The 17118-nt window shown below is 43.4% G+C and overlaps 1 protein-coding gene across 4 annotated transcripts in view; it reads left to right on the top strand.

The window, feature by feature from the left end:
* The window catches only part of ASH1L (ASH1 like histone lysine methyltransferase), a 229069-nt gene that overhangs the window by 187262 nt on the left and 24689 nt on the right, over positions 1-17118 (top strand). For all 4 annotated transcript variants that reach the window (XM_023213962.2, XM_023213961.1, XM_023213960.2 and 1 more), the window contains 3 exons: positions 6542-6748; positions 6875-7021; positions 15732-15840. In XM_023213962.2, the coding sequence (XP_023069730.1) occupies positions 6542-6748; positions 6875-7021; positions 15732-15840 (463 nt within the window). The remainder of the gene's footprint in view (positions 1-6541; positions 6749-6874; positions 7022-15731; positions 15841-17118) is intronic.

Genomic DNA, 17118 nt, shown 5'->3' with positions numbered 1-17118 from the left:
CTGAGATGGAGTCTAGCTCTGTTACCCAGGCTGGAGTGCAGTGGCGTGATCTTGGCTCACTGCAACCTCTCCTCCCAGGTTCAAGCAATTCTCCTGCCTCAGCCTCCTGAGTAGCTGGGATTACAGGTGCCCACCACCACGCCTGGCTAATTTTTGTATTTTTTTAATTTATTTTTTTGAGATGGAGTCATGTTCTGTCACCAGGCTGGAGTGCGGTGGTGCAATCTCAGCTCACTGCAACCTCCACCTCCCGGGTTCAAGTGATTCTCCTACCTCAGCCTCCCAAGTAGCTGGGACTACAGGCATGAGCCACCACACCTAGCCGAGAGACTATATAATTTTAAATGACACTGAAATTTCAAAATGGAAATGTCTAATAGACAAAGGAGTGGTTATAGAATTTGTTGTTTTAGTAACAACGAACATTTGTAGCAAAATAAAAAAGAATCAGTGAATTTTGCATCAATATTTCCTGTTCTGGATAGTTCTCATGGCTAAAGGTAGCTTCCTTCTTCTCTAGTCAACTGTGCCTGTGGTCTGAAGGAAATCAATGTTTTAGTTCTTCCTGCTTCAGCATGCCAGTTGGGAAATTCTACCTTACCTGCATCACTGTAAATTCACACTTTGTCATTTTATGTACATGTAGTTTCACATAATGTTTTGCATACTGATTTTCTTTACTCACAAATATTTTAAATGCACACTTTTATTAAACAGTGTGGTCCAAAAGCTCAGTATTTTTATTTATTTATGACACAGGGTATCACTCTGTTGCTCAGGCTGGAGTGCAGTGTCACCATCACAGCTCACTACAACCTCGACCTCCTGGACTCAAGCAATCCTCCCATGTTAGCCTCCTGAGTAACTGAGACTAAAGGTGCATGTCACCATGCCTGGCTAATTTATTTATTTATTTTTAACATAGAGACGGGATCTCGATACTTAGCCTAGGCCTGTCCTGAACTCCTGGACCCTTAAATCTCATTATATGAGGGACAACCTAGATCTACGTTTAGTAGCTGGCTACGGTGCAACTCTCTCATTTTTCTTTTTTTTCTTTTTTTGAGACAAAGTTTCGCTCTTGTTGCCCAGGCTGGAGTGCAGTGGCGTGGTCTCAGCTCACTGCAGCCTCTGCCTCCCAGGTTCAAGCGATTCTCCTGCCTCATCCTTCTGAGTAGCTGGGGTTATAGGCACCTGCCACCACACCCAGCTAATAATTTTTGTATTTTTAGTAGAGACAGGGTTTCGCCATGTTGGCCAGGCTGGTCACGAACTCTTAACCTTGGGTGATCCTCTCGCCTCGGCCTCCCAAAATGCTGGGATTACAAGCGTGAGCCACTGCGTCCGGCCAACTCTCATTTTTTAAGGCCATTATCTGGCTATAGATAATGGCAAATTATACTAAATCAAAGACCTCACATTGTAGTTTACAGCATCTAATTTCAGATTTTGGTAAATTTAGTTTGGTTTCCAGACACAACAGATAGAAACATGTTTTGCTTTTATATAATTTAAGGACTATTCTGGTTATCAAAGCAAATGGGGAATATATTTCAATGCCTTGAACTCTAGACAAATTTTCAGTAACCTCTGAATGATTATTCCCTGGAAGAAATCTTTTAAAATTTAAATCTCTCTTATCTGAGCACTCTTTTATTTATACTTAAGGGTTTTTTTTTTTTAATCCGTATGCAGTTTATAGTATGTGTTATTAGGTATTATGAAAATACTTGGTGCCAGCTAAGCACAGTGACTCCCGTCTGTAATCCCAACACTTTGGGAGGCTGAGGTGGGCAGATCACTTGAGGTCAGGAGTTTCAGACCAGCCTGGGCAACATGGCAAAACCCCATCTCTACAAAACATACAAAAGTTAGCAGTCATGGTGGTGCACGCCTGCAGTCCCAGCTACTTGGGAGGCTGAGGTAGGAGGATCGCTTGAGCCTGGCTGCAGTAAGCTGTGATCATGCCACTGTACTCTAGGCTGGGTGACAGAGTGAGACTCTGTGTTAAAAAAAAAAAAAAAAAGGAAAATATAGTTGTGGAATATTATGAATTAGAGGTTACATTTGAAGCCATGATTATAGATGAGCTCTCTAGAGAAAAGGAATATGGTAGAGGAAAGATGGATTTCTACCAGAAAAGACAGGAAGTGTTATTGGCAAGGTGGGAAATCCAGTATCATAAAAAATAAGGAAAGCCAAAAAAGGAAGACATTTCAAGAGGGGTGTTCAATAATATTCATGTACCAAAGAAGTCAGCAAAAGGAAGAGTTAAAGGCGGTTGAATTTGATGTTACAGCACTGCCTTCTTTACAGCTGAAGCTGATTATCTTTTTTTTTTTTTTTTTTTTTTGAGACAGAGTCTCGCTCTGTCGCCCAGGCTGGAGTGCAGTGGCCAGATCTCAGCTCACTGCAAGCTCCGCCTCCCGAGTTTACGCCATTCTCCCGCCTCAGCCTCCCGAGTAGCTGGGACTACAGGTGCCCGCCACCTCGCCCGACTAGTTTTTTTGTATTTTTTAGTAGAGATGGGGTTTCACCGTGTTCGCCAGGATGGTCTTGATCTCCTGACCTTGTGATCTGCCCGTCTCGGCCTCCCAAAGTGCTGGGATTACAGGCTTGAGCCACTGCGCCCGGAGAAGCTGATTATCTTAAATTGAAGAGTAATCCAGTCAATACTTTATCTGCTTCCTATTTATATGATTTGACACTGTGTGCCATGTGCCCTTTAGAATCGTGGTGGTATTTTTGTGAAGAATAAGTCAGATCACTCTGAAAGTACTTTAAGGTATAAACTGTTACATATTTTCTTTACAAAACTTAATTTTTTTTTCTTTTTTCTTGAGATACAGAGTCTCACTCTGTCACCCAGGCTGGAGTGCAGTGGCACCATCTTGGCTCACTGCAGCCTCTGCCTCCCAGGTTCAAGCGATTCTCCTACCTCAGCCTCCCAAGTAGCTGGGATTACAGTTGCCACCACCCCTGGCTAATTTTTGTATTTTTAGTAGAGATGAGGTTTCGCCGTGTTGGCCAGGCTGGTCTCAAACTCCTGACCTCACGTGATCCTCCCACCTCTGCCCCCCAAAGTGCTGGGATTACAGGCATGAGCCACCGTGCCCGGCCGTTAAAATTATGATTGTAAACATAACATGATATTTTGACAATTATTTTCTTGATCATTCCTTGTTTTTTTTTGTTTTTTTTTTTTTGAGATGGAGTCTCGCTCTGTCGCCCAGGCTGGAGTGCAGTGATGCGATCTCCACTCACTGCAAGCTCTGCCGCCTCCTGGGTTCATGCCATTCTCCTGCTTCAGCCTCCATAGAAGCTGGGACTACAGGCGCCTGCCACCACGCCCATCTAATTTTTTTGTATTTTCAGTAGAGACGGGGTTTCACCGTGTTCGCCAGGATGGTCTCGATCTCCTGACCTCGTGATCTGCCCGCCTCGGCCTCCCAAAGTGCTGGGATTACAGGTGTGAGCCACCACGCCCGGCCCATTCCTTGTTTTAATCATGCTTAAGGCCAGGCATATGTTAGCTTATGCCTGTAATCAAGCATTTTGGAAGGCCACGGTGGGCAGATCACTTGAGTCCAGGAGTTTGTGACCAGCCTGGGCAAAATGGAAAAACCCCATCTTTACCAAAAATACAAAACATTAGCTGGGCATGGTGGCATGTGCCTATAGTCCCAGCTGTTCTGGAGGCTGAGGTGAGAAAATCACCTGAGCCCAGGAGGTTGAGGCTGCAGTGAGCCAAGATCATGCCACTGCACTGCAAGCCTGGGCAACCAGAATGAGACCCTGTATCCAAAAAACAAACCAAAAAATTATGCTTAACAGCCTAGATGAGATTTCAAACCATACACCAAAACTAAACAGCTCCCATTAAAAGAGCCAGGTGCATTGGCTTACAGAATGCTGTAATCCCTAGCATTTTGGGAGGCTGATGAGGAAGGATCCCTTGACCCCCAGGAATTCGAGACCAGCAAAAGCAACATAGCAAGACCTCATCTCTACAAATAATTTTTTTTTTTTAAGTAGCCAGATGTGGTGTTTCCACAGCTACCCAGCCTGTGTTCCCAGCTACCCAGTAAGCTGAGGTGGAAGAATTGCTTGAGCCCAGGTGGTCAAGGCTGCAGCGAGCCATTATTGTGGCACTGTACTTCAACCTGGGTGACAGAGCGAGACCGTCTCCAAAAAAAAAGTAAAGAAAGCAATGACAAGATGTGTGTGCCTTTTGTCTTCTATGTTCAGTTTGTTTGTTTGTTTGTTTGTTTTGAGATGGAGCCTCACTCTGTTGCCCAGGCTGGAGTACAGTGGCATGATCTCAGCTCACTGCAGTGTCTGCTGTACAAGTTCAAGAGATTCTCCTGTCTCAGCCTCCCGAGTAGCTGGGACTATAGGCACACACCACCATGCCCGGCTAATTTTTGTATTTTTAGTAGAGACGAGGTTTTGCCACGTTGGCCAGGCTGCTCTCGAACTCCTGACCTCACGTGATCCTCCTGCCTCTGCCCCCAAAAGTGCTGGGATTACAGGCATGAGCCACCGCACCCAGCTAGAATTTTTAACTTGTTAATTCACTAACTATTATGAGTTCAGCTAGTCATATAGCCTGGAAATGTCATTTCAATTAACATAATATAAAATTCCTGTAATACAACAGCAGCAAATATACCTAATGTCACTGAACTGTACTCTTAAAAATGGTTAAGGCCGGGTGTGATAGTTCATGCCTGTAATCCCACCTACTCAGGAGGCCAAGGCAGGATGGATCCCTTGAGCCAAGGAGTTCGAGGCTACAGTAGGCTGTGATCAGGCCACTATATCCCAGTCTGGGTGACAGAGGGAGACTTCCCCCTCTTTAATTAAAACAAAAGGCTGGGCGCAATGGCTTGTGCCTGTAATCCCAGAACTTTGAGAGGCTGAGGTGGGTGGATCACTTGAGGCCAGGAGTTCGAGACCAGCCTGGCCAACATGACAAAACCTCGTCTCTACTAAAAATACAAAACTTAGCTGGGCGTAGTGGTGCATGCCTGTAATCCCAACTACTTGGGAGGCTGAGGCAGGAGAATCCCTTGAATCCAGGAGGCAGAGGTTGCAGTGAACGAGATTGCGCCACTGCACTCCAGCCTGGGTGACAGAGCAAGACTTTACCTCAAAAAAAATAAAAATAAAAATAAATTTTAAAAAGCAAAACAAAACTGGCTAGGTGCAGTGGCTCATGCCAGTAATCCCAGCACTTTGGGGAGCTGAGGTGGGTGGATCATTTGAGGTCAGGAGTTCGAGACCAGCCTGGCCAACATGGTGAAACCCCCATCTCTACTAAAAATACAAAAATTCCCCGGGCATGGTGGTATGCGCCTATAATCCCAGATACCTGGGAGCCTAAAGCAGTAGAATTGCTTGAACCCGGAAGACAGAGATTGCAGTGAGCCGAGATCATGCCACTACACTCCAGCCTGGGCAATGGAGTGAGACTCCATCTCAAAAATAATAAATAAAATAAGAGTAAATTAGGGGCCGGGTGCAGTGGTTCACAAGCCTGTAATCCCAGCACTTTGGGAGGCTGAGGCGGGCAGATCACCTGAGGTCAGGAGTTTGAGACCAGCCTGGCCAACATGGTAAAATCCTGTCTACTGAAAATGCAAAAAATAGCTGGGCGCAGTGACACACATCTATAATCCCAGCTACTCGGGAGGCTGAGGCAGGAGAATCCCTTGAACCTGAAAAGTGAAGTTTGCAGTGAGCCGAGATCGTGCTAGTACACTCCATCCTGGGCAACAGAGGCTGATTCCATCTCAAAAAAAAAAAAAGAAAGAATAGTAAATTAGGTATTTTACCACAGTTTTTTTAAAATCAGTAAATGGGCATGAGTGCTTCAAAATAAAAGTGCAGTGAAATCATCATCAAATTACTGATTCTTCTTTGGAATCACAGTTATTTATTTATTTATTTATTTATTTATTTATTTATTTATTTATTTATTTTAAGACGGAATCTCACTCTGTCACCCAGGCTGGAGTGCAGTGCTGCGATCTCTGCTCACTGCAACCTCTACCTCCCAGGTTCAAGGGACTCTCCTGCCTCAGCCTCCCAAGTAGCTGGAATTACAGGCACACACCCAGCTAATTTTTGTATTTTTAGTAGAGACAGGGTTTCACCATGTTGGCCAGGCTAGTCTTGAACTCCTGACCTCAGGTAATCCACCCACCTCAGTCTCCCAGAGTGCTGGGATTACAGGAATGAGCCACGGTGCCTGGCCTTATTCTTTGAACAGATAAATATGACAATGTTTACCCAGGATGCTGAGTGGACAGTTAGCTTAATCATTTACAAGAAGCATTCAGGATTTGCAACCTGACTTGGAAATTCTGAATATTATTAATTTTTGACATTTATTATTTTAATCTTAGTGATTTGGGTACTTTTATTAAATAAAAATTGATTTCATGTATTCATTTTTAAATGTTTGTAAACTTTAAAAATGGATGCATCAAGGTATGTATCATGTAAATTGATGTATAGTTATTCCTTTTTTTTCTAGAATGATCTTTGCTGAGTGTTCCCCCAACACTTGCCCATGTGGCGAGCAATGCTGTAACCAGAGGATACAGAGGCATGAATGGGTGCAATGTCTAGAACGATTTCGAGCTGAGGAAAAAGGTTGGGGAATCAGAACCAAAGAGCCCCTAAAAGCTGGGCAGTTCATCATTGAATACCTAGGGGAGGTTGTCAGCGAACAGGAATTCAGGTACAGTGGTAAATTATGGTATTCTAATAAAATGCAAAGGTATAAGATTAGAATGGAGAATGGAAGATTCAAAATTTACTTTCAGCTACTCTTTAATTGCCTTTCAATCATTTATCTTCTCTTTAGGAACAGGATGATTGAGCAGTATCATAATCACAGTGACCACTACTGCCTGAACCTGGATAGTGGGATGGTGATTGACAGTTACCGCATGGGAAATGAGGCCCGATTCATCAATCACAGCTGTGACCCAAATTGTGAAATGCAGAAATGGTAAGGAAGCAGGAAAAGGTGAAGCCAAGAATCCAACAGAATAGGCATTGAGTGCAGCAAGGGATTGATCTTTCCACAGTGTCAGTCAGCTTACACAAAGCAGCTCAGGCTATTCCCCATTACCCCAGATCCCATGGGCAGAGTAAGCTTCGTTTCACCCTAACTTCTCACTCCCAGACAGATATTTTTGTTTTTATTTGTGTTTTGTTTTTATGTTTGTTTGTTTTGCTTGTTTGGTGTTTTTGTTTGTTGTTTGTCATGCAAGTAGTTTCAGGATTTATGTCCTAGAAAAATGTAATAATGATAATAATGATAGCCAGGGTGGTGGTACGCGCCTGTAGTCTCAGCTATTTGAGAGGTTGAGGTGAGAGGAGCACTTGAGCCCAGGAGTTTGAGGCCAGTCTGGACAAAACAGCAAGAAAAAATCAGAAACAAAAAATAATAATAGGTCAGGTGCATTGGCTCACGCCTGTAATCCCAGCACTTTGGGAGGCCAGGGTGGGCGGATCACGAGGTCAAGAGTTTGAGACCAGCCTGACCAACATGGTGAAACCCATCTCTACTAAAAATACAAAACTTAGCCAGGCATGGTAGCATGCGCCTATAATCCCAGCTACTTGGGAGGCTGAGGCAGGAGAACTGCTTGAATTTGGAAGGCTGAGGTTACAGTGAGCTGAGATCACACCAGTGTATTCCAACCTGGGTGACAGAGCAAGACTCCATCTCGAAAAAATAATAATATTAATAATACCTAATATTTGTTGAGTTCTTATGTGCTAGGCACTGTGTTACATGGATCATCTCATATCAGTTCATTCAGCCACTCTACTGCATGCTTATTACATACTTGGGGCATTTCTCACAAAGAGAAATAAAAATAAGTGAATCTGGAGGTCCCTTCTCAAACAGATTAGCATCTAATTGAGAAGCAAAAAAATCACACCTAAAAAATAATTTTAAAAAGATTATATTGGCCGGGCGCAGTGGCTCAAGCCTGTAATCCCAGCACTTTGGGAGGCCGAGACGGGCGGATCACGAGGTCAGGAGATCAAGACCATCCTGGCTAACACGGTGAAACCCCGTCTCTACTAAAAAATACAGGCCGGGCGCGGTGGCTCAAGCCTGTAATCCCAGCACTTTGGGAGGCCGAGACGGGCGGATCACGAGGTCAGGAGATCGAGACCAGCCTGGCTAACACGGTGAAACCCCATCTCTACTAAAAAAAAATACAAAAAACTAGCCGGGCGAGGTGGCGGGCGCCTGTAGTCCCAGCTACTTGGGAGGCTGAGGCAGGAGAATGGCCTAAACCCGGGAGGCGGAGCTTGCAGTGAGCTGAGATCTGGCCACTGCACTCCAGCCTAGGCCACAGAGTGAGACTCCTTCTCAAAAAAAAAAAGAAAAAAAAAAACAAAAAACTAGCCAGTGTGAATAAGTTTGGAGTTTTTTGTTAAGTTTTTAAAAATGATAATTCATATACAGAGAAATACATAGATCTTAAGTGTACATTTGCATTAATTTTTTCAAATGTATACACCTCTTATAACCCACACCCCTATGAAAATATGACACACTTTATCATTTCAGAAAGTTACCTTTTAAGTCGATCTCCCAATCCCCCAAGGCAAGCACTGATCTGATTTCCATTGCCACAAATGAGTTTTACCTATTCCAGAACTTCATGTGAATGTATTATTTTGTGTCTGGCCTCTTTCATGTTAAAAACATGTTTTTGCAGTTCATCCATGTTGAATGCATTAGTGGTTTATTGCCTTTTTTTTTTTGAAACAGAGTCTCGCTCTGTCGCCCAGGCTGGAGTGCAGTGGCCAGATCTCAGCTCACTGCAAGCTCCGCCTCCCGGGTTTATGCCATTCTCCTGCCTCAGCCTCCCAAGTAGCTGGGACTACAGGCACCCGCCACCTTGCCCGGCTAGTTTTTTGTATTTTTTTTTTTTTAAGTAGAGACGGGGTTTCACCGTGTTCGCCAGGATGGTCTCGAGATCTCCTGACCTCGTGATCCGCCCATCTCGGCCTCCCAAAGTGCTGGGATTACAGGCTTGAGCCACCTCACCCAGCCGGTTTATTGCTTTTTAATGTAGAGTTAATACTCCTTTGTGTGAATTTACCACAGTTTATCAATTACTGTGAACAACTTTATATTTGAAAAGTTAGATGAAGTGAACAAATTCTTTGAAAAACATCCCAGTCAGGCACGGTGGCTCACTCCTATAATCCCAGCACTTTGGGAAGCCGAGGTGGGTGGAACACGAGGTCAGGAGTTCAAGACTAGCCTAGCCAAGATGGTGAAACCCCATCTCTACCAAAAATACAAAAATTAGCCTGGCGTGGTGGTGGGCGCTTGTAATCCCAGCTACTCAGGAGGCTGTGGCAGAGAATCGCTTGAACCCAGGAGGCGGAGGTTGCAGTGAGCTAAGATCACGCCACTGCACTCCAGTCTGGGCGATGGAGCAAGACTCAGTCTCAAAAGAAAAAGAAAAAGAAAAACATGCCTTTCCAAACATGACATAAGACAAAACAGAAAATCTGCACATGTACCCCCAAAATTGAAAATATAACAAAAATATCTAACGAACCTGGAGAACCGGATGTCTTCACTGATAATTCTTCCACATACTTAAGGAACAAATAGGCTAGGCGCGGTGGCTCACACCTGCAATCCCAGCACTTTTGGGAGGTAGAGGTGGGAGGATTGCTTGAGCCCAGGAGTTCAAGACCAGCCTGGGCAAGATGGTGAGACCTGTCTCAACAAAAATTTTAAGATAAAATTTAAATATTAGCTGGGTGTGATGGTGCTGCTTGGGAGACTGAGGTGAGAGGATCGCCTGAGCCCAGAAGTTCGAGGCTGTAGTTTTCTGTGATCATGTAACTGAGGATCGCCTGAGCCCAGAAGTTCGAGGCTGTAGTTTTCTGTGATCATGTAACTGCACTCCAGCCTGGGTGACAGAGACCCTGTGTCTATTAAAAAAAATGAAGACAAGAAGAAATAATGGCAGTACCACTTATAAACTCTTTGCTTCTATAAAACTAGCATTACCTCCTTCTAAAGCCTAACCAGGATGTTAACAGAAAGAAAAAATATAGGCCAATGTCTTCCATGAACATAGACACAAAAATCCTAAATAAAATATCAACAAATAAAATTTAACAATAAATACAAAGGTTAATACATCATGGCTGTGTGGGGTTTATTCCAGGAATAAAAGATTGTTTGGTTTAACTTTCAAAAATTAGTGTAAACCAATGTAATTTTATCACATGAACAGACTAAAGACATACTGTCTCAGTAGAAGCAGAAAAAGCATTAAACAGTATTCAGTGCTCATTCATAATTAAAACTCAGCAAACTAGGAATAGAAAGGAACTAACATCTGCTAAAGGGCATCCATTTTTTAAAAATCTTTAGCTACCATTGTACATAAATAAGGATATCCACTGTCACATTTACATTTGAAGATTCTAACCAATACAATAAGAAAAGGAAAAAAGTATAGAGATTAGAAATGAAAAAGATTTAACTACCGTTATTCACAGATGACATTATTATACACATGGAAATTTCTACAGATATAAGTGAATTTAGTAAGATGAATGGAAAGATGGTCAGTATATAAAAATTAATGTATTGAGTACATTTTAATATATTAGCAACAACCAAGTAGAAAGTGAAATTTAAAAACCATTACAAGGCCAGGTACAGTGGCTTATGCCTATAATCCCAGCACTTTGGGAGGCCGAGGAGAGCAGATCACGAGGTCAGGAGTTCGAGACCACCCTAGCCAACATGATGACTGAAACCCTGTCTCTACTAAAAATACAAAAATTAGCTGGTTGTGATGGCACACGCCTGTAGTCCCAGCTATTGGAGGCTGAAGCAGGAGAATTGCTTCAACCCAGGAGGCAGAGGTTACAGTGAGCCAAGATCACGCCCACTGCACTCCAGCCTGTGCGACACAGCAAGATTCCGTGTCAAAATAAATAAATAAAAACCAATACAATTTACAATAGCTTCATAAAAGCTATTGTAACTAGTCCCTAAGAATAAATCTTATGAAAGTTTGTAGGACCTCTATACTAGAAGCTGTCAGATGTTGGGAAAAAGTAAAGATGACCTAAATTAATGGAAAAATATGTGATGTTCAAGGGTTGAGTGTTGGTAAATTTGTTTTTAAGTGAAAGAAAGTTTATTAAGAAAGTAAAGGAATAAAAGAAAAGAAAGGCTATTCCATAAACAGAGCAGCCCCAAGGGCTGCTGGGTGCCCATCTTTATGGTTCTTTATAGATCATATGCTTAGGGTGGAGTATACATGAGTTTTCTGGGAAAGTGGTGGACGGTTCCCAGACCTAAGGGTTCCTTCAATTTTTAGACCATATAGGGTCACTTCCTGACGTTGCTATAGTGTTTGTAAACTGTCATGGCACTGATGGGAGTGTAGTAGTGAGAATGACCAGATGTCACTCTCTTTGCCATCTTGGTTTCTGTGGGTTTTGGCCAGCTTTACTGCAACCTGTTTTGTCAGCAAGGCCTTTATGACCTGTATTTTGGCCAACCTCCTATCTTATCCTATAACTAAGAATGCTTAACCTACTGGGAATGCAACCCAGCAGATCTCAGCCTAATTTTACCCAACCTCTATACAAGATGGAATCGCTCTGGTTTAAACGCGTCTGACATTTTCCCCCTCCCTTTTATAAGAGAACCCTTAATCCTTAGGGGTAAACAGGGATGAAGATCCATCTTTAGCAGTTTCTTCAGGTTGAATAAGGGTGATGATATTCTTGCCTATTAGGGTCTCTTGTATCCAAGTCGTAGAGAAGAGCTCAGTCATAAAGCATCAGTATGGTGAGGGCCATTCATAGTTCTGACAAAAGGTGATATCACAGGTCAGGAACCCTGTACAGGGACTGTATGGAAAAGGTATGACGCCAGTTTTCCCGAGGGGTTTTTATTGGCTCTCTCAGCCAAGTTTGGTTCCTTAATATAAAGCACTCCATTCCAATCAAAGCCTTGGTAAAATAACCAGTTTCTCCAATTGTGTCAACCGGTTTCCAGATTTTGGAGAAATCAGGTAGAGAGAAACAAACATGCTTCAAATTTTATTCACAGGAGTTTTACTCAGTTGTTAAGAGCTGTCAGTATGCCAGGCATGGTGGCTCATGCCTATAATCCCAGCACTTTGGGAGGCTGAGGCAGGTGGATCACATGAGGTCAGGAGTTCGAGACTAGCCTGGCCAAAATGGTGAAACCCCATCTCTACTAAAAATACATTAAAAAATCAGCCATGCATAGTGGCGTACACCTGTAGTCCTAGCTATTCAGGAGGCTGAGGCAGGAGAATCGCTTGAACCCAGGAGGTGGAGGTTGCAGTGAGCTGAGATTGTGTCACTACACTCCAGCTTGAGCAACAAGAGCAAAACTCCATCTCAAAAAAAAAAACACAAAGCTGTCAATAACTCAAAAGTTTGCTTGACTCAAAAGTCAGCCAATCATGGTTGCAGTCTATTTCCTTTGGGTCGTTGGTCTCCTAAGTATCATCCCTTCGTGGTCGCCAGAAAGATGCCGGAAAGGGGTTCTGATCCAGACTCCAAGGGAGGGTTCTTGGATTTCGCACAAGAAAGAATTAAAGATGGGTCCATAGAATAAAGTGAAAGCAAGTTTATTAAGAAAGTAAAGGGATAAAAGAACGGCTACTCCATAGGCGCAGAGCAGCCCCCCCTTTTTTTTTAAGACAGAGCTGGAGTACAGTGGTATGATCTTGGCTCACTGCAGCTTCCTGTTCCCAGGTTCAAGCCATTCACCTGCCTCAGCCTCCTGAGTAGCTGAGACTACAGGCATACACCACCATGCCTGGCTAATTTTTTTTGTATTTTTTATAGAGACAGGGTTGTGCCATGTTGGCCAGGCTGGTCTTGAACTCCTAGACTCAATAAATCAGCCCAATTCAGCCTTCCAAAGTGTTGGGATTACAAGTGTGAGCCACCATGCTGGACCTGACAATCCAGTTTTTAAAATAGGTAAAAGAATAGGTACTTTAAAAAATATAAAAGTGGTCAATAAATATACAAAAGCACTTAATATGTTAGATACAGTTATTAGGGGAAATATTAAACTAAATTGGAAAACCACTACATACCCTCCAAAATGTCAAAAATTAAAGACCGACAATATTGGCAAGGCTAGAGCAGCATAAATGCTCTTAGATTTGCTGGTAGAAGTGTAAATTGGTATACACACTTTCAAAAAATGGCACAACCTACCAAAGCTAAACATATCCAGTAAACCAGCAACTCTAGTCCTAAGTATGTCCCCAACGGAAATGAGTGTTTATGCCAGACTTATGCAAGAACGTCAACTAGAAGATATCTTTTCCCCTCTTTTTTTGGAGACAGGGTCTCACTCTGTCACCAGGGTTGAAGTACAGTGGGACGATCTTGACTCACTGCAACCTCAGCTTCCCAAGTAGCTGGGACCACAGGCGCATGCCACCATGCCTGGCTAATTTTTGTATATTTTGATAGAGATGGAGTTTTGCCATATTGTCCAGGCTGGTCTCAAACTCCTGGGCTCAAGCAATCCTCATTCCTCAGGCTCCCAAAGTGCTGGGATTACAGGTATGAGCCACCATACCCAGCCAGAAGATACCTTTTTTTGGTTTTCTGTTTTTGTTTTTTTGAGACAGAATCTTGCTCTCTCACCCAGGCTGGAATGCAGTGGTGCCATTTTGGCTCACCACAACTTCCACCTCCTGGGTTCAAGCGATTCTTGTGCCTCAGCCTCCTGAGTAGCTGTAACTAAAGGCATGCGTCCCTACACCCGGCTAATTTTTATATTTTTAGTAGAGACGGCGTTTCGCCATGTTGTCCAGGCTGGTCTTGAACTCCTGACCTCAAGTGATCTGCCCGCCTAGGCCTCCCAAAGTGCTGGGATTACAGGCGTGAGGATAGGTGACAGATCAAGACTGTCTCAAAAAAAAAGTTACAGTATATATCAGTAGTCAGCAAGCTTGTTGGCTTTGTACCTATAAAACTTTATTTACAAAGATGGGAGCAGTGGCCTGTGGACCAGAGTTTGCCAACTCCTGGTACACATTTCAAATGCTTTCTGCAGCTGCACTCAGTGGGTCATGCCTGTAATCGCAGCACTTTGGGAGGCCAAGACAGGCAGATCACCTGAGCTCAGGAGTTTGAGACCAGCCCGGGCAACATGGCGAAACCCTGTCTTTACTAAAATTACAAAAATTAGCTGGGCATGGTGGCACATGCCCGTAGTCCCACCAGCTACTCAGGAAGCTGAGGTGGGAGGATCGCTTGAGCCAGGGAGGCAGAGGTTGCAGTAAGCTGAGATCGCGCCACTGTACTCCAGCCTGTACGAGAGTGAGATCTTGTTTAAAAATAAAAATTAGCCAGGTGCAGTGGCTCACGCCTATAATCCCAGCATTTTGGGAAGCCAAGGCAGGCGGATCACCAGAGGTCAGGAGTTTGAGACCAGCCTGACCAACATGGAGAAACCCTGTCTCTACTAAAAATACAAAATTAGCCAGGCATGGTGGCATGTGCCTGTAATCCCAGCTACTTGGGAGGCTGAGGCAGGAGAATGGCTTGAACCCAGGAGGCAGAGGTTGCAGTGAGCCGAGTTTGTGCCATTGCACTCCAGCCTGGGCAACAAGAGCAAAACTCCATCTCAAAAAATAAATAAATTAAATTAAATTTAAAAAAAATGCTTTCTGAATTAAGGAGAGAAAAATACTAAAAACTAAAAATTTTATACAAGGTTACCTATAATAGGGCAGTATCTAACCCTTAATGTGTTCCGCACTGATAAGGAGACAAGAAGAAAAAGGCTAAGGAGTCAAACAGCCTGGGTTTTAATCCCCTGGGTTTGAATGCCACTTAATTGCTATATAACCATAAACAAACCCTGAGGCATATATACTTCATATATAAAATAGATATCATAATACCTATCTGGTAGGATTGGTTTTTTTTTTCTATAGGATTGCTTTGAGAATTAATGATATAACTTGTTATCAGTATGGCATGGTAGTTAAGATTTTGAAGCTAGAATGTCTTAATTTGAAACTTGATTCCTCAAGTTATTAACTGTGTAACTTTGGGCAAGTTTCAAACTCTATGTGACTCACTTTTCTTATTTGTAGTATGAGGGCTATAATAGCTAATAATAGTACATATTTTTATATAATTGTTAGGAGGATGAAATCAGTTAATATAAAATATTATTAAAAACACTCAGTAAATGTTAGCTATAATGATAATGACTAGATTCTTTTTTTTTTTAATATATTGAGATAAGGTCTCACTATGTTGCCCAGGTGAGTCACAAACTCTTGAACACTGAAAACACAGCTGAGCGCAGTGGCTCACGCCTGTAATCCCAGCACTTTGGGAGGCCAAGGTGGGTGGATCATGAGCTGAGGAGATTGAGACCATACTGGCCAATATGGTGAAACCCCGTCTCTACTAAAAATACGAAAATTAGCCAGGTGTGGTGGCTTACGCCTGTAATCCCAGCTACTCAGGAGGCTGAGGCAGGAAAATCGCTTGAACCGGGGAAGCAGAGCTTGCAGTGAACTGAGATCACACCACTGCACTCCAGCCTGGGCAACAGAGGGACACTCTGTCTCAAAAAAAAGAAAAAAAAAATCCAGCCTTTATAACTCTGTTTTCTCTCTTTACAGGTCTGTTAATGGAGTATACCGGATTGGACTCTATGCTCTTAAAGATATGCCAGCTGGGACTGAACTCACTTATGATTATAACTTTCATTCCTTCAATGTGGAAAAACAGGTAAGAATAATAAATCCTAGAGGGAGACTGAAACTTTATCCCTTACAATCCTGTAATAACATGAGCTTTTAGTAAACATGATTGACTTGGAGCCATTAAGAAGTATGTGAGAGGCTGGACACTGGTTCATACCTTTAATCCCAGCACTTTGTGAGGCTGATGTGGGCAGATCACTTGAGCTCAGAATTTCAAGACCAGCCTGGCCAACATGACAAAACCCCATCTATCAAAAATACAAAGATTAGCTGGACATGGTGGCATGCACCTGTAATCCCAGTTTCTTGGAGGCTAAGGCAGGAGAATTGCTTCAACCCTGGAGGCAGAGGTTGCATTACATTGAGCCAAGATTGCACCACTGCACTCCAGCCTGGATGACAAAGCAAGACTAACTGTGTCTCAAAAAAAAAAAAGTATATGGGAGGTCAGGCGCAATGACTCACTCCTGCAATCCCAGCACTTTGCAAGACTGAGGCGAGCGGATTGCTTGTAGTCTAGGAGTTCAAGACCAGCATGAGGAACGTGGTGAAACCCTGTCTCTACCAAAAAAATACAAATACTAGCCAAGTGTGGTCGTACGTGCCTGTGGTCCCAGCTACTTGGGAGGCTGAGGTGGGAAGACTGCTTGAGCCCAGAAGGTGGAGGTTGCAGTGAGCCAGGACCACACCAATGCACTGCAGCCTGTCAAACAGAGCAAGACCCTGTCTCAAACACAAAAAAAGAAAAAGAGGTTGGATGTGGTGGCTCACACCTGTAATCCCGGTACTTTGGGTGGCCAAGGCAGGCAAATCATGAGGTCGGGAGTTTGAGATCAACCTGATCAATATGTGAAAGCCCGTCTCTACTAAAAATACAAAAATCAGCTGGGCATGGTGGTGCACGCTTGTAGTCCCAGCTACTCATGAGGCTGAGGCAGAAGAATCACTTGAACCCAGGAGGCGGAGGTTGCAGAGATCGCGCCAATGCACTCCATCCTGGATGACAGAGTGAGACTTCAGCTCAAAAAAAAAAAGAAAAGAAAAAACGAAGAAAAGAATTACATGGGAACCTGGGGGCACAGTAGTGCATACTTACCTATAGTCCCAGATACTCAAGAGGCTGAAGCAGGAGGATCACTTGAGCCCAGGAGTTCAAGGCCGACCTGGGCCACAGAACAGGACCCCTTCTCTAAAATGGTTAAAATTTTTTGTTATTAAGACAGGATCTTGTTCTGTGGCCCACACTAGAATGCAGTGATGTGATCATGGCTCATCACAGCCTTTATCTCCTGGGCTTAAGCAG

This window comes from Piliocolobus tephrosceles, chromosome 1 (assembly GCF_002776525.5).
Source record: "Piliocolobus tephrosceles isolate RC106 chromosome 1, ASM277652v3, whole genome shotgun sequence".
Taxonomy (NCBI): Eukaryota; Metazoa; Chordata; class Mammalia; order Primates; family Cercopithecidae; genus Piliocolobus; species Piliocolobus tephrosceles.
The sequence above is the reverse complement of the archived record's forward strand: the minus strand, read 5'-3'. Positions and strand labels throughout refer to the sequence as shown.